Source organism: Dreissena polymorpha, chromosome 1, assembly GCF_020536995.1.
Source record: "Dreissena polymorpha isolate Duluth1 chromosome 1, UMN_Dpol_1.0, whole genome shotgun sequence".
In the NCBI taxonomy this organism is placed as follows: domain Eukaryota; kingdom Metazoa; phylum Mollusca; class Bivalvia; order Myida; family Dreissenidae; genus Dreissena; species Dreissena polymorpha.
The window spans coordinates 204,504,977-204,528,386 of NC_068355.1; the positions used below are offsets into that span (position 1 = coordinate 204,504,977).

The following is a 23,410-nucleotide window of genomic DNA, read 5'->3' on the forward strand; positions in this document are numbered from 1 at the left end:
AGTTTTTTTGTGGGATGGAAGAGCATTAATGATCTTTTCTTGCATGTGTTATAATGGATAGTGTGGTCAAGGTGTACAATGATACTAAAACTGAAAACAATATAAACTACTAGAAATGTATTCTTAGTACATGGATACCTCTACAATCCAATTTGTCCCACAACTGCACTAATGTCAAACAATTATGAACAAATATATGGAGTTGCACACGTTAACCTGACGATTATGTTACTGTAGAAGTATCCCTCTATTTGAGTAACGCTTCTCGCAATTGAAAAAATATTATCGTTTGGTTAAAGGGATTGTCACATAACTCTTCTTATGTAAAGTAAAAAATAAAAAAAATATCAAGGTGCATAATTTCACACGGTGGGTAATGCTTTAAGAATAGTTCATCCCTCTATCAGCTGTACAGATATATCAAACTATGCATGTGGGTAAAATTACACAATGATAAATATTTATGTAAAGTGTTAGTCCTCTTGTAGCAAGCAATACTGATTATTTTACACTCTACACATATTTTAAAATGTCATTTATGTATAAATATGAGACATTACTACAATTATGATGAAAACAACAGAAACAACATATAGAGGTGTGCATTAGCTCACATGCCTGGTTACTGTACTTTAAAGTTGCAGGAATACATGTTGAGTTATATAAGCCAGAAAAGTCACGCAGATGGATGGAAAAGTGCAAATCTATATACCTCCATATTAACCCTTTGAATGCTGGGAAATTTGTCGTCTGCTAAAATGTCGTCTGCTGAATTTGTAAAATAAGCATTTTCTTCATTTTTTTCAAAGAATACTATCAGAATAGCAAACAGTTTGGATCCTGATGAGACGCCACGTTCTGTGGCGTCTCATCTGGATCCAAACTGTTTGCAAAGGCCTTTAAAATTCAGCTCCAGCGCTTTAAGGGTTAAGCCCAAGAAGCGTTAATTTATTGTCCATGTATGTTTTTATTTGACACTTTATACTTGTTTGAAGCATTACATAATATCACTTACTATTCCTTAGTATGTACATGTATTAATTGTTTATTTCAGCCAGTGCAGTAAAGTGACCCAGATTTCGGAGCTGACCAACTCGCAGCCCACAGGCCTAGAGGGGCTGTCAGTGGAGCTGGAAACTGTCCTGGGGGAAATTAAAACCCTGCAAATCAGTCAGAAGGCCAGCATTCAGTCATTGCAGAGAACATACAAGGAACATAGTGCAGTTATGATAGAGCAAATGCTTGGCAATTTAAATACTTATATAGATGAATGTGATAATAGTTCTGTGGGTACATCAGGCGGAAATGAGCAATATTTAAAAGAAGAGATGTGTAGGAGTGTTCTCTCTATCGTGAATGAATTTGATAATATTACTGCGAAGGAACTTAACGAGATGAAAGATGAAGTTATAAGTATTAAAGAGTCAGTTACAAGTTCTATTCATAAATGCACCACTCTTCACAATGACTTGTCACAATTCCATGAACTTGTTCAGAAAATTGGAGATAATAAGGAGCTCTGTCTTATAGCCAGCATAAAATGTAAGCATATAATACAGCAGGCATTGACTCTGCTAGGAAAGTCAGGCAAGGCGTTTAACGTCCAGCGGAAGTCTGTGCACAATGTTAGAATACCAAGTGATTCATATAAATGTAGTATTGCAGGCATATGTGTTCTGACTGATGGGCAGGTGCTGGTCGCAGACTTGAAGAATAAGAGGATCAAGCTGCTGAACCAGCAGTACCAGGTGGTGAATCACTGGGATGTGACTGCTGGGCCATGGGACATATGTTTGATCACATCCAGTGAGGTTGCAGTGGCTGTGAATGACCATGCTAGCAAGATACATGAGGTCCAGTTTATCACTGTCAACCAGGGAAAGCTTGTTTCTGGCAGGAAGTTTCAGTTACAACATGAATGTACATGTATTACCCATCACCAAGGAGACCTTTTTGTCACCTCTGGTCAAGAACTGTACAAATACACATTGAGTGGCAAACTGATCTGCAGTCTCTACCAAGATAGATCAGCTGATTGGACAGGTAAGAATCATGGTGAATCCATCCTGATAACATTCCTATTATGTACAGGGATTTTTCTAGCCATTGTGGGAAAAGGAGTCTAGTCATATTGTGTTATTTTAAATCCATACAATGACAAATTTGGGAATTTTTATTGACTAAATGAACCGAGTTGGGATTTATTTTTTTAATCAACAAATATTGACCCATTAGGCCTTTATCTTGTTATTTTGAAAAAATAATAATATAAATTATAGTTACATACTTTGTGAGATGATAATAAAATAAAATTCAGATGTAATAGCAGAAAACCTGCTGATGTATTATAAAATATTTGTTCTATAATTCATATGTGCCCTTTGAATGCTACAGTACATTGTAGCCAAAACAAGATTCAGAATTATTGATTTATAAACATGAGTAATGAAGTATTTTGACTGTCACTACATGGCATGTCTATAAATAGAAACTGTGTTCCTGGGAAAGAGACACTTTCTGACCTGTCTTAATTTTGTGGTTGTTTAATGATTGTACATGTACAATATGTTTACCTGTTGATTGAAGTGTGCAATTGTTTCAGTATGTGTAATTCTTTCCATCTGTGTAATTTTGCTCTAATTCATATCTTACTCACCAGTCGCATTTAAACTTGTCAAACGTAAACACAATAGCTCTGCTACTGAAGTTTATTGTCACACTTAACTATTAAATCATTGAAATGTATGCATGTATTTTAGATGTGTAAAGGCCTCTTTATAGCAACATATGCGTAATACAATATCACTGCAGTATGTTTAATAAGATTATTTAACATTGACAGTAATTCAATATCTTGATGTTACTCTGTTTTGCAGTATACAATTGTGCTGTGAGTCCCACAGGAGACAGGCTGTACATCACCTGCTGGGACCAGAACAAGCTTCTCACCCTGGCCAGGGATGGCACACTCCTGGCTACATACTCAGACCCAGCACTACGTGGCCCACGTGGTCTACATGTGACCCCTGCAGGCCAGGTGCTGGTCTGTGGATGGCTGTCCCACACTGTACTACAGATGGACAGGGAGGGGCAGAGTAAGCTGGCTAATCTTGCTACTTGGGGAGATGGAGTGTGGAACCCATTGTCAGTCTGCTACTGCAGCACCACATCATCCATTGCTGTGGGACAGTGGAGGGACAGCATCCTGGTGTTCAGAGTGGAATAGTGTGTACATGTATGTATTAGTTGTTGTTATTAGTGATAAGTATTTCAATGACAATGTGTTAATTGTTTAGCATACGAACATAGAAGTGTGTGATGTTACAATACAACATTAGTGTGTAGTTAAAGATACAAATAATTTATGTGCACATATTGTTATCTGATTATACAATGTGAGGGTTTTTGTTTGAACATAAGATATAAGATATATTATGTTATGTTGTCATAACGTTTGTGTCATTATGGTCCTAACATTTAGTTCTTGTAAACTTTGCATGAAAAAAACAAAGCATTTCAACTGAAAATTTCATATTTCTACATATATGCACATGTACATAGCAACTGAGGCTATTTTTAGACTTTCATTTCTATAAACACCATGATGCCATGTAAGAAATGTATATGGATGAATACTTTTTTAATAAAGTATGACATTGTTTAAGTTATCTTTGGAGGAGTGTATATTGATATTTTAAGCAATGTTTACAGAAAGGTAACACTTGATGTGAGATTGATTAATTTGCCATATTTTATGATGTTGAACATGTCTTATACTTTTTTTATTACATTTATGTAAATGTGTGTGAGTCCTAAATATACATACAAGAAATACATCGAGCTACTCTGCTGCTCCAGTTGCTGCTGGGTCGAGACAACGATGTTGAGGATGTGGGGGACAAGCATGAAGCAGAAGGTAAAAGAGACGCTTTGTCAGGCCCTTTCTTCTCCACTTTGGGAAAAAATGCAATTTTGGGATTTTGAATTTGTTTCATGCTAAAAGTCCATTGATTTGGGAAAAACACATTTAATATAAGTATTAATAATACTTCAAATGATAGGAATAAAATCCTATTATAATAGTTATAAACTTTGTTAGATCTAATTGAAACATAATTGAGATATAATTTTCATAAGGAACAGCATATAACACGCTTTGGGTATGGGTCCGTTTAACAGACCCATAAATACTCAAGGAAAAGCCCTGCTTGTGTATTTCCTGTTTATTAAGATGAAGTGGAAAATAATGGTATGAGTTTACATAAGGTAAAATATCCTTTTAAATTGTTTGTTTTTTGTAAAATCATATATACTCGTCCGCATGTTATTTCGTGGTTAAAAAAGACTCATGGACGTGGTAGTTAATGCGTGACTTTCTCAGTTCGGAAACAATAAATATGGAATTTGTGTCAGTTATTTTCCAGTATATTTGTATTTAATTTGTGGATTGTTCAACCCTTAAAATCAATAAAAAATAATGTCCCGCAAATAATATTTTTTTTGCAGTGTATAAATAAGTTAAGTGGACGAGAATGATATGATATGATTTCACAGAAGGTAAAATGGCGTCTATTTTTGTGTATATCGTGTTTACAGTACAACTTATTTTGCTTGATGATCAATAACTCAAACCCTTCTCCAGCTTGATGCTTTCCAACTTACCGATACAGACACCTCAGAAACACAACACCACAATAATTTCTGTCATCCCCATGCAGGCTTTGAGTTTTTATAAAGCTGTGAAATATTCAATTATGCCTATTTGATTGGAATCTATTCCATCTAATGCCGTATAGAGTATGTTTGCGAGGAGGTGTTAAGTTTTCATTGTGTATACAGTGTTGTTTTTTTTGTCAAAACAGGCCCCGTCACAAAGGAGCATGATTTACATAAAACCACCATTTTTTCACGGGATATTATGCGTTCTTGTTAGTTTCATGGAATAAATGTGTTTTGTTTTATGGAGTTAACGAGTATTGAAAAGTGTAAAGAAAAATAATTAAATGGGAAAATTTGTATGGGAAAATAATTAAAACAAGCATTTCGTTGAATTGCTGCCCACGCCAATATGCTTCTGGACACAAAAGTATTATATTTGACACTCAAAACAACATGGTTTCAAGATACAAAGGGCCATAACTCCGTTATTAACAGATGGTGTACAATGTCATTTGGCGTGCATCATCCTCTTATCCATATATATACTCATTTCATGTTTCAACTAGAAATGGCGCGGCAGAGGCCGACGCGTATCCCCACGCCGAATGTTTGACCTAGGTGTGCCCCAGGGTTGGTAATGGGGCCATGCATAGCTGAGATTGACCGTATTGTCATAAGAGAAGTTCATCATCAATTAGAAGTGAATTGGTGTAGAAATGAAGAAGTTATAGTAAAAGGCAATTTTGGGTGGGTGTGACATATGTGGGCAGGGCGCCCCAGGGTTGGTAATGGGGCCATGCATAGTTGAGATTGACCGTATTGTCATAAGAGAGGTTCAGTATCAATTTGAAGTGAATCGGTGTAGAAATGAAGAAATTATAGTAAAAGGCAATTTTGGGTGGGTGTGGTCTATGTGGGCGGGGCGCCCCAGGGTTGGTAATGGGGCCATGCATAGTTGAGATTGACTGTATTGTCATAAGAGAAGTTCAATATCAATTTGAAGTGAATCGGTGTAGAAATGAAGAAATTATAGTAAAGGCAATTTTGGGTGGGTGTGGTCTATGTGGGCGGGGCCCCAGGGTTGGTTATGGGAACATGCATAGTTGAGATTGACCCTAATGTCATAAGAGAAGTTCAGTATCAATTTGAAGTGAATCCGTGTAGAAATGAAAAAATTATAGTAAATGGAATTTTTTGGTGGGTGTGGCCTATGTGGGCGGGCGCCCCAGGGTTGGGATTGGGGCCATGCATAGTTGAGATTGACCCTAATGTCATAACAAAAGTTCAGTATCAATTTGAAGTGAATCCGTGTAGAAATGAAAAAATTATAGTAAATGGAAATTTTTGGTGGGTGTGGCCTATGTGGGTGGGGCGCCCCAGGGTTGGGAATGGGGCCATGCATGGTTGAGATTGACTGTATTGTCATAGGTGAGGTCCAGTATCAATTTGAAGTGAATCGGTGTAGAAATAAAGAAGTAAATGTAAAATAACCTAAAAAAATGAGTGATAATTTCTGACGCGGCCCCACCCCAACCCCTATAACTTTTGACCCAGGGGTCAGATCAAAATTCCAAATAGTGCACCGTCGCACATATGCTCATAGCTACCATGTGTGTAAATTTCAAGGTTCTAGTGCTTTTAGTGTAGGAGGAGATAGTGGCCAGGACGGACGGACAGACGGACGGACAGACGGACAGACGGACGGACGGACGGCGGAGATCACCACAATATCCCCACCTTTTTTTCAAAAAGCGTGGGGATAATAAAATCTGCCAAAGCACTTTAAAAATATGGCTCCGGACACACAAAAAGCATTTTTCAAGAAACAAATGGCCATATCTCTATTATTAACTGATGGTGTACAATGCCATTTGGCATGCATCATACTCTTATCCATATGCATACTCATACCAAGTTTCAATGAAATCCGCCAAAGCACTTACAAGGTATGGCGATGGACAGAAGGACTGACAGACAATGCCAAAACAATATCTCTCCGCCTATGGCGGGGGATAATAATAAGTAAAGAAACTCGTATTGAGCACCTCTAAACTCACAATTTCGCACTGAAAGAAGCCCAAACACGTTTTAATAATATTATATTTCTTCTACGATATAGCATATAAGAAGTTTACAGTATATTTACTGTATTCTGTTATATAAGTTAATGTTATTTGCTCTTGAAAGACCTTTATAAATCTAAGCACCAACAATGGAAGCCATATGTCTTATCAGGCATTATTATAATAATTTTCATTGTTCAAACATTTCTACGTGAAGGATTGATCTGCAATTTGGCATGCACATTGAGGATAGATGAAAAATGATAAGGAAGTGCATATTTTTTGCATTTTAAACAGTTCAGGTTGCCTTATAGGTTACATTATACTAAATAATTGTTTCATGTAGGGCTATACTCACACAAAAAATCATATTTTACTCGAAGCCATGATTAACACTTTAGACTGGTGTTCTTGCTTTATCTCTTGGATATATTGGAAGGGAGAGAAAAGATGCTCGCTACTTAATCCCTGACATATGATAAAGTTAGAGACTTAAGTATACAAATTTGGCCTGTAAACAGTTACATTGCACTAGAAAATGGCCGGAAAATCTAAGGCGCAAAAGAAGTAGAGTTTGACTTGAGTAAAGTTAATGTTTGGTTTTAACATGACATATCTTTTTTATTGCTTAAATCTATTCAGCTTAGAATGAACTTTCAGAAAAAGTATGGTTATGGTGGTCTCTATGTTCTAAATGTTGCATTTATTTTCTCTTAAAGTTGCCGCTTTTACATTGAATTATATAGGGAAATAATTTAGTATATTGTGGCCTTTAATTAATTTAGCTTACACTAACAAGGGAGAGAACTGTCAATATGTACCAGCAGTAAGTTGTTGCCATTAAATTGTTTCATATTTTATTAAAATGTAATATGTCTTACAACTTTTATGACATGATGATTTACTTTGGAACTGTTGTCTAGTGTGAAATTAAACAGAGTTTAACACCAAAGACCTGTAAAGGCATGGTAAAAATGGTGTGTGTGATTTTGTAACTTTGGGAATACATTAATATGAAGTTGTTGCCTCCCATTTATTATTATCCCCCGCAGTTCATATCCCCCACTCTAGTGTTATGCAGGAAAAAAACTGGCTAAAAACATCAATGAGCCACGCTGTGAAATAATAGGGCTTAATGCATGTGCTTAGATTGTAGTCCCAGATTAGCCTGTGCAGTCCGCACAGGCTACTTAGGGACAATAATTACCTCTTTAAAGGTATGTTTTGTTGAAAATAAGTATCTTCTTTTGTGAAAATCCAGTATGATCAGAAAGTGTCCTCCCTGATTTGCTTATGTGGATTTCACATGCTAATCTGGGACGAAAGCTTCTAATATTGATCAGCGGCAATTTGGCTTATAAAATTACACTGAAAGTTAAGTAAGAATAATATCTATGAATTTACAGGTTATTAAAGCATTAGCCAACACTTTTAATGTTTTAATCCGAAATGGTTTAATTGCATTAATTTTCATTAATTGCTATTTAGGACAAGGCACCAATGAAATGCCAAATTAGAAATTCAGATAATTATGTTTTGCTGTTGAAAACCTTCACATCCAATCAAGAGGCATATATGTAGTGTATTATACATTGTAATATAAAAATGTGTTACAAGTTCATATCCCCCAATCTAGTGTTGTTGTTTTCAGGAGAGCACCAGCAGTGATATCAAGTTGGCCAACCAACAGCACCAGTCGGGCCTGCAGGAGCCCCAACACAAAACAATCCTTTCCCTCCCCTGATCCCTAGCTCCTCCCACTGGACCTCCGGCTTCAAATGGTCAGCATCGTTACACAAGTCTGTTCTGCAATAAATCCTCAGCACGTCAAGTTTTCACGCGCTGTTATGAACAACCGAAATGTCTGTGTCGAGATTTCCCCAAGCAAGCCCGAGTAGTTTTGTTTAGCTCTAGTGCCCGAGTAGGATGAGTGTTACAGAAGCGAGACGTTATAGCAATACTTATGGTAACGCTAACAGTTAACGTTAACAGCTAGTTCTCGCTGTGGACATCACGAAGAATCTCACGAAGAATGAAACGTTGAATAATTTGTTTAATTCTTTGTAAGACAGCTATATATTCAGCGAGGAACGGGAGCAAATCAAGGAACAATCGAGACGATTCATTCAGAAGAATATCTGCTGTAGATAGGACAGTAGTAGCGTTACGGACTGTCCTCAGCGCACAATATATTCATGTGGTGCACCTCAGACGCAAATTCCCCCCATTATTGAAAACAAGTTGCTAAAAGTAAACACATCCGGTTTTGCACTCCGAGCCCAAACGGCATCGCATTGAATTGAGACTAAAGGAGGCTTAAAAACATGACACCAGTTTTGTTGTAAGGTACGCCCTTCGACTCTCAACCCGAAGTTTATCAGAACTCAAACTTGGCCCTTAACAATATCTGCAAAGCCAGCATATCAGCTCAGCTTCTGAGCTTCAGGTGAGACCTTACAGTGTTATTAATTTTGTCAAAGATTGGGCCTAAATTCAGCCCCATTCCTCAAAAACTCTATAAAAAAAAATAATATTTAATACTGGTTAAAATTTACAATGCAATATTTGCCAAAAAAAGTGTTTGATAGGTTGCAACAATGATTTACTTGCCTTATTAAGCTGTATAAGTTGAAACTTAGTACAATTAAAATACAAATAAAAAATACTAAATTGTTAAGTATTTGTGTTCACGTATAACTGATTATGATCTAATATGATTTTTATTTAAATTAGAAACCGGATGTTTACAAAGACAAAATCACTATACTGCTTTCATATCTTTATGCACACACTTTCAACACCAGTGACTAAACTTTACATCTAAGGTCTGTCTTACAAAAACAATGGCATAAATGTAGACATCAACTAGTATCGATTCAATATCACGTACATATAATAGATTTAACCATAATAGGCTATAATTACTAGTATAATGGCCCCTGGTAGCAAGACAGAGTATCATATACTTAATTCACCATACACTTTCATCTGTTTTTGCATTTCTGTCTAATCCATAGGCAATACGTGTTTGATCAAGTACTCATATACGTACAGTATTGTGTCTTATGACGTGTTGTATTGTCTAACATTTAAAGTTGTTTAGTCTCGCGTAATAAGTTGTGCACATTTAAATGTGTACAGTCTCATATTTTAAGTTGTTTAGTGTCATGTTAAAAGTTGTATTGTTTTACAATTAAATTTGCCAAGTATCACATTTAAACTTATGTAGTCTTACATTTTAAGTTGTTAATTCTCACATTTAAAGTTGTTTAGTTTCATAATGAAAGTTGTTTTAGTCAAAACTATTAAGGGGGAAAGTCTCGCACTTAAAATTACTGAAGTCATGCCTGTTTTTGTTTTTTTATGCCCCCGGTAGGGTGGCAAAATAGCAGTTGAACTGTCTGTCAGTCCGTCCGTCTGAAAAATTGAACATAGGCCATAACTTTTGCAATATTAAAAATCACAATTCGATATTTGGCATGCATGTGTATCTCACGGAGTTGCAAAATTTAAGTGGTGAAAGGTCAAAGTCATCCTGAAGATAAAAGGTAAAAACAAACAAATCCAATGGAAGTAACACGCTTAAAAGAGAGATAATTTATATTTATCATTTGGCAGGTACAGATCATTTTTACATGGGAAGAAATATTTGTAAAGGGGTATAATCAAAAACAAAAATATATAATCAAAGCGGCGCAGTAGAGGCATTGTGTTTCTGACAAACACATCTCTTGTTAAAAAAAGTATTACACATTGCTATGAACTGTACTTTACTATGTATTTTTCGCGGTTTAAAACCCAAAATTTTCAATATTAAGTTTTTTGGGCATAACATTTTGATACAACGCTATTCTGAGTTCTTATTGGTGAATCATTAATTGCGATATTCTAAATATCAATTATAGACGCAACGTTTGGCATAAAAAAAGCAGGTGTGTAAAGTATTTTGTTGCAGGGCAAATTCATTTGTCACTAAAACTTAACCAATCGGGTTTTAGTTTACCTTCTATTTTCTTTTCAGCAAACACTTTAAGCCGCCAAGATAAAAACATCGTTGAAGTGAAAGTAGATGACTATCCTGACCCCTTCGCTTAAGTAATTCAGCACAAAAACGTCTTGCGTCAGAGTAGCAAACCTCCAAACATCTTCTCCCATGTCGGCTACATCAACACTTCTTACAGCGGAGCCTTGACGAGTTTGACTTCCGTCCCAGCATCGATGTTGCTTAGCAACAATTCAATGCTGGGAATTGACAAATTGTTCCAGACGAGTCGCTTACACAGAAACTACTTGATCCAACAGATAGAGAAGGCGTTGCGTGACTTGTTCCTTATTGCGACTGACCTCGATAAGTTGCTCTCGAATAATGTGAACCTTATGTTAGTATGTGATTGACGCCATTTAACAACAGTTGCTGTTGAGAATTCCCGGATTTGAGGTGGCAACTTTGGGGTCGGGACTCGCTCCTTCTCTGTCTATGGCCCGGTCGAAGCAGCAGCAGCAGCAGCAATAAGAACAACAAGTCGTATCTGAGCGGTGCTCTGGGATACGGGGCTTCATGTATGCGCTTAAAGTGTCATCCCAGAATATCCTGTGCAGACTGCACATACATTAAGTCCTATTAAAGTGTCATCCCAGAATATCCTGTGCAGACTACACATACATCAAGTCCTATTAAAGTGTCATCCCAGAATATCCTGTGCAGACTGCACATACATTAAGTCCTATTAAAGTGTCATCCCAGATTAGCCTGTGCAGACTACACATACATTAAGTCCTATTAAAGTGTCATCTCAGATAAGCCTGTGCAGACTACACATACATCAAGTCCTATTAAAGTGTCATCTCAGATTAGCCTGTGCAGACTACACATACATTAAGTCCTATTAAAGTGTCATCTCAGATTAGCCTGTGCAGACTGTTCATACATTAAGCCCTATTAAAGTGTCATCTCAGATTAGCCTGTGCAGACTGCACATACATCAAGTCCTATTAAAGTGTCATCCCAGATTAGCCTGTGCAGACTACACATACATCAAGTCCTATTAAAGTGTCATCCCAGATTAGCCTGTGCAGACTGCACATACATTAACCCCTATTAAAGTGTCATCCCAGATTAGCCTGTGCAGACTGCACTTACATTAAGTCCTATTAAAGTGTCATCTCAGATTAGCCTGTGCAGACTGCACATACATTAAGTCCTATTAAAGTGACATCCCAGATTAGCCTGTGCAGACTGCACATACATTAACCCCTATTAAAGTGTCATCCCAGATTAGCCTGTGCAGACTGCACATACATTAAGCCCTATTTTCCAAAAATGAGGCTCATATAGTTCACTTAACATCAGTCCTTTTTCTGCCTGATTGAAGAAAAGCTCCTAACATCAAATGTGAATTATTCGTTTTTAAATTGATCAAACTTGGTTAATAAATAATAAATAAAAGTTGATCTGATATCAGTTTTAGTCATAGAACGTCAGAACATAGTTTTGTCTATTTTTGGGCCAAAATTCAAACCCTGAACCAAAAGTGTCTCCTTGCATAATTAAAATATCTGCTTAAATCGAATTGTTGAATTCTCTTTAATTTGAGTAAAAAAATATTTAATTGCATTCAGCACATTTAAAAATTATTTTCTTCATTTGTTTTCAATATTTAATTTAATTCCTGCATTTTGTTTTAAGAGCCTGTTCCTCCTGGTCCAGGACCTTTGGACAAATGTTCAAATAGTACTACCCACAGGATGAAGCCACTCTGAATCCGGGGCTCCATACTTTCTTGGCAAGGGGCCAAGACTACCTCGTCAATAAGGTATGTTGGTAATGTAATTTACCATGTATAATAATGTGTAGTGTTTTACTCCAAATGTCAATGAAAATATTTTGTGTGTGTTTAATATTAATAAAACTCTATTCTTACTGCTAACTAAAACAAATCATTTATGTAATTGTAAACTATTTATAATAGCTGCCATTTGTATTGCCTTGAAAGGGCTTGGTGGGAGTGGGAGCATACAAATTTGTCCTTGTCTGTAATTCTCCCTGTCCTTCCTTTCATCCTTATTTAAGTCCCAAAGGGACATATAATGTTTGTATTAAGTGTTTAGTTTATATCTCATTTGTATGAAGATCCATCAAACATACTTTATTTCTTAAATATATTTTTAATCAAACAACATTGATTGACTTCTAATATAACTGATGCCATTATTGAGAATAATCAAAAAGGAACATTTGTTTGCTTTTGGGGTAAGACAGTCAATTATTGTTTTCAGTGGAGTGAGGAAGTTTACATGTTTCCGCAGGTGCTCGTAAACATATCTATTTTCTTACTTTGCTGAGAAAAAGAATTCACAGTATTACCCCAAAAGCTAACAAATTTCCCATTTAAGTTAAATTTACAAGGACTATTAACCCATTTATGCCTAGCATCTGGAAAAAAGGCCTTGGTCAGCAGCGTAGACCTGATTAATAGAATAAGTACAATAAAAAAATATTAAATGTTTAACCAGATGGTTTTCCTTCTTTTTGTTATGCAGCAAAAAAATTGGCTAATAGATAAATAAGCTGTGATGTGGAAAAAAGGGGCCTTATGCATGTGCTTAAATTGTTGTCACAGATTAGCCTGTGCAGCCCACACAGGCTAATCATGGACAACACTTTCCTCTTAAAGGTATTTTTTGTTGAACAAATAATCCTCTTTATGAAAATCCAGTCTAGTCAGAAAGTACCCGCCCTTATTAGCTTGTGTGAATTTCACATGCTAATCTGGGACGACACTTTCTAACATTAGTGATTCGCATATTGGCTTATGAAAATACATCTCTGAAAATGGAGTAAAGATAATAGATATAAATGAACAGATAAGTATAGCATAAGCCAACACTTTTCTTGTTTTTATACAAAATGACTTAATTGTATTTATTTTCATGCTATTAAGGACAAGGAACCAATAAAATGCCAGATTAGAAATTCATGTTGTTGAAAACCTTCCCAGCCAGTCAAGAGGCATAATTTGTGATAGATTGAAAAATAATTTGCAACATGTTCCTATCACCCACTGTGTTGTTGTTGTTTGAAGCAGAGCACCAGCATTGATATCGAGTTGGCCCAGCAACCGCACCAGTCCCGCCTGCAGGAGCCCCAGTCCAGAACGACCGTTCCCCTCCCTTGACTTCTAACTCCTCTCCCTTGACCGCCTGCCTCAAAAAGTCAGCATCGTTGAACAACTCCATTCTGCAGGAAATTCTGAGCATGATTCTGTTCTGAACAAACGCAATGCCCACGTCACGTTTTCCAAACATAAGCCTGGGTAGTTTTGTTAAGCTAGAGTTCCGCGTGGGCCTGAAAGGGACAAGTGTTACAGACACGCAAAGTTATAGCAGTAGTTATGGGAACGCTAACAGTCAGTTGTTGCTGTTGGACATCACAACAAATATCATGAAGAATAAAAAGTTCAATAACTTGTTCCAATCTTTATGGGACAAACAGAAATTGAACGGAAGAAAATCAAGGAACAATAAAAGCGTAAGCTTTCCAAGTGGGATACATCTGCTGCTGATAGTTTGAACAACAGTAGGGTTACGGACTGCCCCAGATTGTCCTCTCAGCGGCCTGAATATCATAATAGAACGGACTTTTGGCAATATTTCTGACAAAGAAAGGCAATAATGACTTGGTTGTGAATACCCAGAGCACGATACATCCATGCTGACAAAGAACCCGGTAATGACTTGGTTGTGAACACCCAGAGCGGGATACATCCATGCTGACGCAGTAAGGCAGTAATGACTTGGTTGTGAACACCCAGAGCACAATACATCCATGCTGATACAGAAAGGCAGTAATGACTTGGTTGTGAACACCCAGAGCACAATACATACATGCTGACACAGAAAGGCAGTATGACTTGGCTGTGAACACAGAACACAATACACCCATGCTGACACAGAAAGGCAGTAATGACTTGGTTGTGAACACCCAGAGCAAGATATTTCCATGCTGACACAGAAAGGCAGTAATGACTATGCTGTGAACACCTTGAGCACAATACATCCATGCTGACACAGAAAGGCAGTAATGACTTGGTTGTGAACACCCAGAGCACGATACATCCATGCTGACACAGAAAGGCAGTATGACTTGGCTGTGAACACAGAACACAATACACCCATGCTGACACAGAAAGGCAGTAATGACTTGGTTGTGAACACCCAGAGCAAGATATTTCCATGCTGACACAGAAAGGCAGTAATGACTATGCTGTGAACACCTTGAGCAAGATATATCCTTGCTAACTCATAAAGGCAGTAATAACTATGCTGTGAACACCCGGAGCATAATACATCCATGCTGACACAGAAAGGCAGTAATGACTATGTTGTGAACACCCAGAGCAAGATATATCTATGCTGACACAGAAAGGCAGTAATGACTATGCTGTGAACACCCAAAGCACAATACATCCATGCTGAAACAGAAAGGCAGTAATGACTTGGTTGTGAACACAGAGCACAATACATCCTTGTTGACACAGAAAGGCAGTAATGACTTTGCAGTGAACTCAGAGCACGATACATCAATGCTGACACAGAAAGGCAGTAATGACTTGGATGTAAACACCCAGAGCACAATACATCCATGATTACACAGAAAGGCAGTAAAGACTTGGTTGTAAACACTAAGATATCCATACATCCATGGGGTGTGCCACAGACGAAAATTACGCCCACCATTTTGAACAAGGTGCTTAAAGTGAACATGTCTGGTTTTGTTATGAGCACTTAGCACTCCGAGTCCAAAAGGCCTCACATTGAATTGATGCAAGAGAAGGCTTTGAAAAATAACAGCAGTTTTGTTGTGTGGTCCAGTACACCCTTCGACTCGCAACCTGAAGAAAGCAGAAGTCAAACTCGGCTCTTAGCAATATCAGCAAGGTCAGCATGTCATCTCAGCTTCTAGAGCTTCAGGTGAGACCTTACAGTGTTAATTATTTTGTTGAAATTTTGGGGCCGAAATTTATTATTTTTTCCATAATTACTGGCTAAAGTTCTCAATTCAAGGTTTGACCCCAAACAATGTTTTAATAGGTTACAAATTGAGTTTGTTTCCTTATGCAGCTCTATATCGGTAAGTTGAACCTTAGTTCAATTTATCTTGATAGCACTTATTCTCAATTTTTAAATTATGTTTATCAAAATCTACAACCGTTTTCCCAATTTAATTCAAAACACTATGATTTTTTACGAATTGTCCCAATCCAAAAATGGTTAAAATTAACTCTGACCAGAATTAACCCCTAGTTATAGCACATTTTAAAGTTTTTATCAAAATAACTGGCTTATTTATACCCCCACAAACGAAGTTTAGGGGGTATATAGGAGTGAACTTGTCTGTCGGTCTGTTGGTCTGTCTGTCGGTCCGTATTAAGTGTCCGCTCTCTAATTCAAGTAGTTTTCATCCGATCTTCACCAAACTTGGTCAGAACTTGTATCTACATGATGCCTAGGCCAAGTTAGAACATGGGCCTTGCCAGGTCAAAAACTAGGTCACGATGTCACTTAGTGCGTTTTAAACATTCAGCACGATGTCCGCTCTCTTATTCAAGTATTTTTCATCCGATTTTCACCAAACTTGGTAAGAAGTTGTATCTAGATGATCTTAAGGTAAAGTTCAAACGTGGGCCTTGCCGGGTCAAAAACTAGGTCATGGGGTCACTTAGTGCATTTTTTAACATTCAGCATGGTGTCCTCTCTCTTATTCAAGTAGTTTTCATCCGATCTTCACCAAACTTGGTCAGAAGTTTTATTTAGATGTTTTGAAGGCGAAGTTCGAACATGGGCCATGCCAGATCAGAAACTAGGTAACAGGGTCACTTAATACGTTTTACACATTGAACATGGTGTCCGCTCTCTATTTCAAGTAGTTTAAATCAGATCTTTACCACACTTGGTCAGAAGCTGTAACTAAATGATGTGTAGGTCAAGTTCGAACATGGGCCATGCCGGGTCAAAAACTAGGTCACGGGGTCACTTAGTGTGTTTTAAACCTCACCGTGTTGTCCGCCCTCGAATTCACATAGTTTTTATCCAATCTTCACCAAAATTGGTCAGAAGTTGTATCTTGATAATGTCTAGGTCAAGTTTGAATATGGGTCATGCCAGGTCAAAAACAAGGTCAGTGGGTCACTTACTGCATTTTGAACATAACAATGTTGTCTGCTCTATAATTCAAGTAGTTTTCATCCAATCTTCACCAAACTTGGTCAGAAGTTGTATCTAGATGATGTCTAGGTCAAGTTTGAATATGGGTCATGCCGGGTCAAAAACTATGTCACGGGGTATCTTAGTGAGTTTTAAACCTCACCATGTTGTCCGCTCTCTAATCAAAGTAGTTTTCATCCAATCCTCACCAAACTTGGTCACAAGTTTTATCTTAATGATCTCTAGGCCAAGTTAGAACATGGCCATTCCGGGTCAAACTTGGTCAGAAGTTTTATGGAGATGATCTTAAGGCCAAGTTAGAACATGGGCCTTTTTTGGTCAAAAACTAGGTCAAGGGGTCACTTAGTGCGTTTTAAAAATTGAGCATGGTGTCCGCTGTTTTTTGTGAAGATGACATGCAAAATATTATGTGTCAATGCGGCATGTGGGGGTATTCGTCACGTCTGTGACAAAGCTCTAGTTTGCTTATTTCACTAAGTTTTATTACTATTTTGAACTCACATCTATTGTTTCTTATTAAATGCCATACAGTTGTATTGTCTCACATTTAAAGTTGTTAAGTCTTAGGTATAAGTCATAAACTTTCACATTTAAAGGTGTGCAGACTCACACTTAAATATGTAGATATTAACATTTAAAGTTGTGTTGTCTCACATTTTAAGTTGCTGAGTATCACATTTAAAATTTTGTAGTCTCACATTTAGGCCACGACTTTTTTTTTTATTGGTTTACAAAAATTATTTTGAAAATGGTCCATCGGGCGGTCGAAAAAAAAAAAAAAAAAAAAAACATCATTGGAAAAATAAGTTAATACTAATAACATCAGAACAAAGACATCATATCTTTTATAACCTTAACACAGAGACGAAAAATCAAATTATGCAATGAAATGAAACACATCTATATCTTCAAATGAAATGAGTCACCTAAAAGCACCTTTTGTAACATCAGGCAATTTTAAACACTCCATTAAATGACATGCGTTCTTCTCCCATTAAAACGAAAAACTGCGCTTCATTTCCGTAATTCGATGCGCACCATTACGCAATGCGATGCCCGTTGCATAAATCTTATATAAGATAAACTACTCATACACAAAGTATGTGTTTGCTCTTATTCGACTTATGACATCGTCCATGAAAAAAAATCGAGGTAGATCGATCCCCTCGTCGTCGCGGTAATGTTTGTTAAAGTTGTTGTTGTCATGAAAACTCGTTGATTTACAACGCAAAACGTCTTATTTGAACTGTCGCGAATTAATACAATCATATTTGTCAACTTGGCTTTTGCTTTATTTTGATAATTTAATCCAAAGTTTAATGTTAGCAAGTGTTTTACTGGAATTGTAAACAAGGAGCCAGTTAAAGTCTTTCGAAAATGTGCAGTCTGTGTGAATTGACAGTTTGACGTCATCAAAGGAAAGCCGCTTGCTGTCTGCAGCAATAAAGCGACAAATTTCGCGCCGACAAAATTGGCTTCCTTTGTCTAGCAATCAACATGCCGAACCAATCGTGCGTTTGTTTCTCAATTGCAATCCTCCAATTTAATAATAGCACGTGCATAGCTCCGCCTTCGAATCTTTTGCAGAGAACAGAGGCGGAGTTTAACGGTTAATTGAGCTAGTATTTTACGCAAGTTGAGTTCCGATTTGCCGAAATTACTCGGCCCTAAGCATTAAAACGACAAATACATTTAGCAGTGATTTTCCGAGATATACCGATTTGTTCCGATTTCCAAACTTTCTGTACAGTTCCTATAAACTATGGCGGACGTGTTTACAAAATTCCTAAACACATATATCGTAAACAATGGCAGTGTTTTATTGGATTATTTATACTAATTATCAAATTGCAAGGTAATACTTTTTCATCTACTATAATATCGGGTTTGTCTAATATAATAAACATGTTAAACAATATAGTTGCGTCACAGACTCGGAAATAAATTTTGATGCGGTCGACATTTTACTGACGCTGATTTTCCTATTGTCTGTAATTAAATAAATTTTGAGAAGTGCCCATAAAAGGACTGGTACATACTGTGTCACATTGAAAAATATCCCGATCTCTGTAATATATGTGAACCAATTGTTGATTGTACTTACTTGATTTTATTCGCAACCGTTCTCAAACCGGATCGTTTTTTTTCTCGTTTCGCTCGTTTTTCAGTGCGGTCGGGAATAAAATATATAAAAAAAGACGATTTTCCGATTTTATTTTTTTTCCCATTTTCCAAAAATTAGGGTCGGCGGTTTTGTAAACCAAGAAATATAAAAGTCGTGGCCTTAAAGTTCTATAGTCACATAATTAAAGGTGTACAGTCTCACATTCTAAATTGCTCAAGTAATGCCTGTTTTTGATTTACAAAAAATAAATAGTACACCTTGCTACAAACACAAAAATTCTAATTTCAAGTTGGTGCGCGTAAAACATTGATACTACGTTATCCTGAGTTCTAATTAGTGCAAAAAATTAATTGCAATATTCTAATTATCAATTATAGGCACAATGTTTGGCATTTAAAAAACAGGTCTGTAAGGTAAGGTTTTCAAGGCTTATTCATGTGTCACTAAACAATCCGGTTTTAGTTTACTTTCCATTTCCTTTTCAGTGAACTTTACTAGCAAACATGACAAACGTCATTGAAATGAAAGTCGATGACAACCCCCTTCTTGCACAAATACTACAACTTGCTTAAGAAAATCAGCATGAAGACGTCTTGCGTCAGACTACCAAGCCTCCTATCAATATCTCCTCCCATATTGGGTACATCAATACTTCCAACAGCAGAGCCTTGGTGAGTTTGACTTCCGTCTCAGCATCCATGTCGCTTAGCAACAATTGAATGATGGGCGTCGACAAATTAGGCCGGACAAGTCGCTCAAACTGAAACGATCTGATCCAACAGGTAGAGCAAGCGTTGCGTGACACGTCCGTTAATGTGACTGACCTCGATATGTTGTTCTCGAATAATGTGAACCTTAGGCCTGGAGAGCAGTATGCGATTGACGCCATTCAACAACAGTTGTTAATGGCAATTCTCAGGTTTGGGGTGGCGACTTCAGCGTCAGGACTTGCTCCATCTCTGTCTATGGCCCAGTCCCAGCAGCAGCAGCAGCAACAAGAACAATAAGTAGTATCTGAGCAGTGTTCTGGGATACGGGGCTTCATGTATGTGCGTAAATTGTCATCCCAGACTAGCCTGTGCAGATTGCACATACATTAAGTCCTATTAAATTGTCATCCCAGATTAGCCTGTGCAGACTGCACATACATTAAGTCCTATTGTTTCCCAGAATGCGGCTCATATAGTTCACTTTACATCAGTATTTTCCGTTGTCTGCCTGATTGAGGAAAAGTTCATAGCATCAAATGGGAATTCTGTGTCTTTATATTGATCAAACTTGGTAAATGAATGCAAATAACACTGGATTTAATATAAGTTTTAATCTTAGTATGTCAGGGCATAGTTTGTCTATTTTGCGGCCGAAATTCAGCTCCTGAACCAAAAGTTTCTCCATGCATGAAAACTTTTCTATTCCATTTTAGTAAAACAATTATTTAAATGCTTTCAGTACATTATAAAATTATTGTCTTCATTATTTTTCGATATTTATTTAAATTCTTGGAATCTGTTTTAAGAGCCGGTTCCTACAGGACCCGATGCACTGATTATGCACATGTGACTCTTGTACGCAGCTGAATAAAAGGCTCTCTGGTCAGCTGGACCCGGACGCCAAGGGACACTTCCTGCCCAAGTACCGTGAGGCAAATGCTCAATGAGTTCTACCCGAAGTGTGCAGCGTCTTTAAACCTGTGGCTCCAGACTGTCTTACCCAGGGGCCAAGATTACTTTATCTGCAAGGTACATTGGTAATTTATCATGTATAATGTGTGATGAGTTTTTTACTCCAAATTTCAATTTAAATAGTGTGTGCGTTTTATATATTGATTAAACTATATTATAGCTGACAGTTATTATGATATTGGTAATATTTATAATAGCCGCCAATTTGTATTGCCTTGAAAGGGCGCAGGAGAGGGGCGTAAATATTTGTTCTTGTCTGTTATTCGCTCTGCCCTTCCTTAAATCCGTCCTTATGTCCGTCCCACCTTTTTTGAGTTACACGTAACTTAATAAATATTTTTAGAAAGGGATAAACAATTATTTAGTAGGCTAGGTTTGTATCAAGTGTACAACATATAGAAGTATAGTATCTAGTGTTTTATTGTGTATCTCTTTTCTATCAGAAGTCTTCAAATTTAATGTATTTCTTATTATTGTTTAACTCAAACAAAATTGATTCAAATATAACTAATGCCATTTCAGAATGCATTGAATTATTTGGTTTACAGGGAAACATTTCTGGGATGCCCTGAGATCTTTTTTTTCTGTTTACAGAGGCCTCATACTCACAGGTTCCCCAACTACAACTCAGCCACAACATCCTAATCGGAAAGTCCTGTTGCCATGGCAAAACGGGTAACTTTGGCAAAGCATTCAGGAGACCCTGGCTTAACAGCCTTAGACTTTCGATGTAATCAAGTTTTAACAAATAGTTAAAACTCAATGCAATTTGGGGTTTCTGCTCTTCAATTAAGAAGACCAGTACAAATTATTTCATTTCAAGGGTTCATCAACAACCTTATTTGACTATTTTGAAATTCGAAGAAGATGCAACAGTGTCACGCTAATCCCTGACATTCAGACTTGAATTAAAAATCCAGAGCTTTATTAAAGCACATAATAACATGGAAAACACACACTTTTTCAGCAGGTTCCAATATATCTAAATCGTTAACTCTACAAAGTCAGGTTCCATTTTAAATGTAAGTATGTTTATAAAATTGCCATTGATACCTAAGAGGGGTCACTGATGTTTGTAGCTTTGCATAAAATGTTGATTTGTTTTGTGGAGATCCGAACATCTAGTTTAGAGACTAATTATAAATTATGAACTATTGGATTATAATTTTAATAGTTTACAAAATCACATGTAAATATAAGTGTCCATAGCTTGTGTATTGAGTGCATCGGGAATTTCCCATATGGATATTTCCCTGAGAAGACTCCTAAGTGATATGTTTTGGAAATTAACACATTTAAATATATATATTTTAACTGAATTGAGCAAACATTTCTCAAACTGAGTAATTGTGATCACCCTATGTCATTGAGCGTGCTGTGTGCTGCTTCAACTGTCAGCTTGTTTAAGAATCTAAAGGCCTGAATGTTTATTGAATCTTGATGAAACTGGGTCAAAATGTTCTGACAGTATCAAGGCAAAAAGTTTATTTTGACAATAGTTAGCCTGAGTTTAAATCAAGGCCACTTGTGTAACAATACACTAGGTCTCACATCTCAATTATCATGACTCAATCATGATCAAACATGGTCAGAATGTTTATCTTGATATGTTATAGGTTTAGTTTGAATCTGTCACATTGCTTCCAAAAACTAGGTCACCAGTTCAAACCTTAAAACAAACTTGGTTATCACCCACTAACAATCACACATTAAGTCATCAATTTTATACGTCCCGAACCCACTAACAATCACACATTAACTCATCAAGTTTATACCTCCCGAACCCACTAACAATCACACATTAAGTCATCAATTTTATACCCCCCGAACCCACTAACAATCACAATTTACTCGTCAATTTTCATTTTTATTATTCCATTCACAAGTTGAACCTTTATGTCTTTTTGTTGGGTTTCTATGTCCATTGCGAAATGAAGTCAATATTTACACCTTGCCATTCATACTAAATTCAAACAAAAATAATAATAAGTTAGAGGATTTTTATGTTACAACTTATGTTCACTTTGTGTTGTTATTATAAGAGTTAAAAGGTAGCTTTAAAAACATGAATTAGCCTTGCTCTGGGAAACGCAATCTGCACAGGCTAGTCAGGGAAACCACTTACCTCTGGGAAACGCAATCCGCACAGGCTAGTCAGGGAAACCACTTAGCTCTGGGAAACATAATCCACACAGGCTAGTCAGGGAAACCACTTACCTCTGGGAAACGCAATCCGCACAGGCTAGTCAGGGAAACCACTTACCTCTGGGAAACATAATCCGCACAGGCTAGTCAGGGAAACCACTTACCTCTGGGAAACGCAATCTGCACAGGCTACTCAGGGAAACCACTTACCTCTGGGAAACACAATCTGCACAGGCTAGTCAGGGAAACCACTTACCTCTGGGAAACGCAATCTGCACAGGCTAGTCAGGGAAACCACTTACCTCTGGGAAACGCAATCTGCACAGGCTAGTCAGGGAAACCACTTACCGCAAAATCTGGATTTTTATAAGAAAATGCTTCCTTAAAAACCAAAATATCAATAAAGGCAAAAAGTGTTGACACTTATTAACATCTGCTATCCGTTTCAAAATAAGTTTTATCGGATCATGATGAAAATGTTCAATAATGTTTTTGGGCATAATATCTTTTAC

At 37.1% G+C, this 23,410-nt stretch overlaps 1 protein-coding gene across 2 annotated transcripts in view; it reads left to right on the forward strand.

The window, feature by feature from the left end:
• The first annotated feature begins 394 nt into the window (after positions 1–394).
• LOC127864708 (uncharacterized) overlaps positions 395–23,410 on the forward strand; it is a 31,189-nt gene continuing 8,173 nt past the window's right edge. Inside the window, exons 1-11 of one of the 2 annotated variants that reach the window (XM_052404602.1) lie at positions 395–2,043; positions 2,877–3,235; positions 3,859–3,916; positions 8,374–9,168; positions 10,744–11,282; positions 12,409–12,535; positions 13,805–15,692; positions 19,557–19,853; positions 19,991–20,078; positions 20,588–20,810; positions 21,348–21,428. In XM_052404602.1, the coding sequence (XP_052260562.1) occupies positions 1,227–2,043; positions 2,877–3,226 (1,167 nt within the window). In that variant the 5' untranslated portion in view covers positions 395–1,226 and the 3' untranslated portion in view covers positions 3,227–3,235; positions 3,859–3,916; positions 8,374–9,168; ... (5 more) ...; positions 20,588–20,810; positions 21,348–21,428. Of the gene's footprint in view, positions 2,044–2,876; positions 3,236–3,858; positions 3,917–8,373; positions 9,169–10,743; positions 11,283–12,408; positions 12,536–13,804; positions 15,693–19,556; positions 20,079–20,587; positions 20,811–21,347; positions 21,429–23,410 lie in introns of both variants that reach the window. The other variant, XM_052404601.1, reaches the window with a different exon arrangement.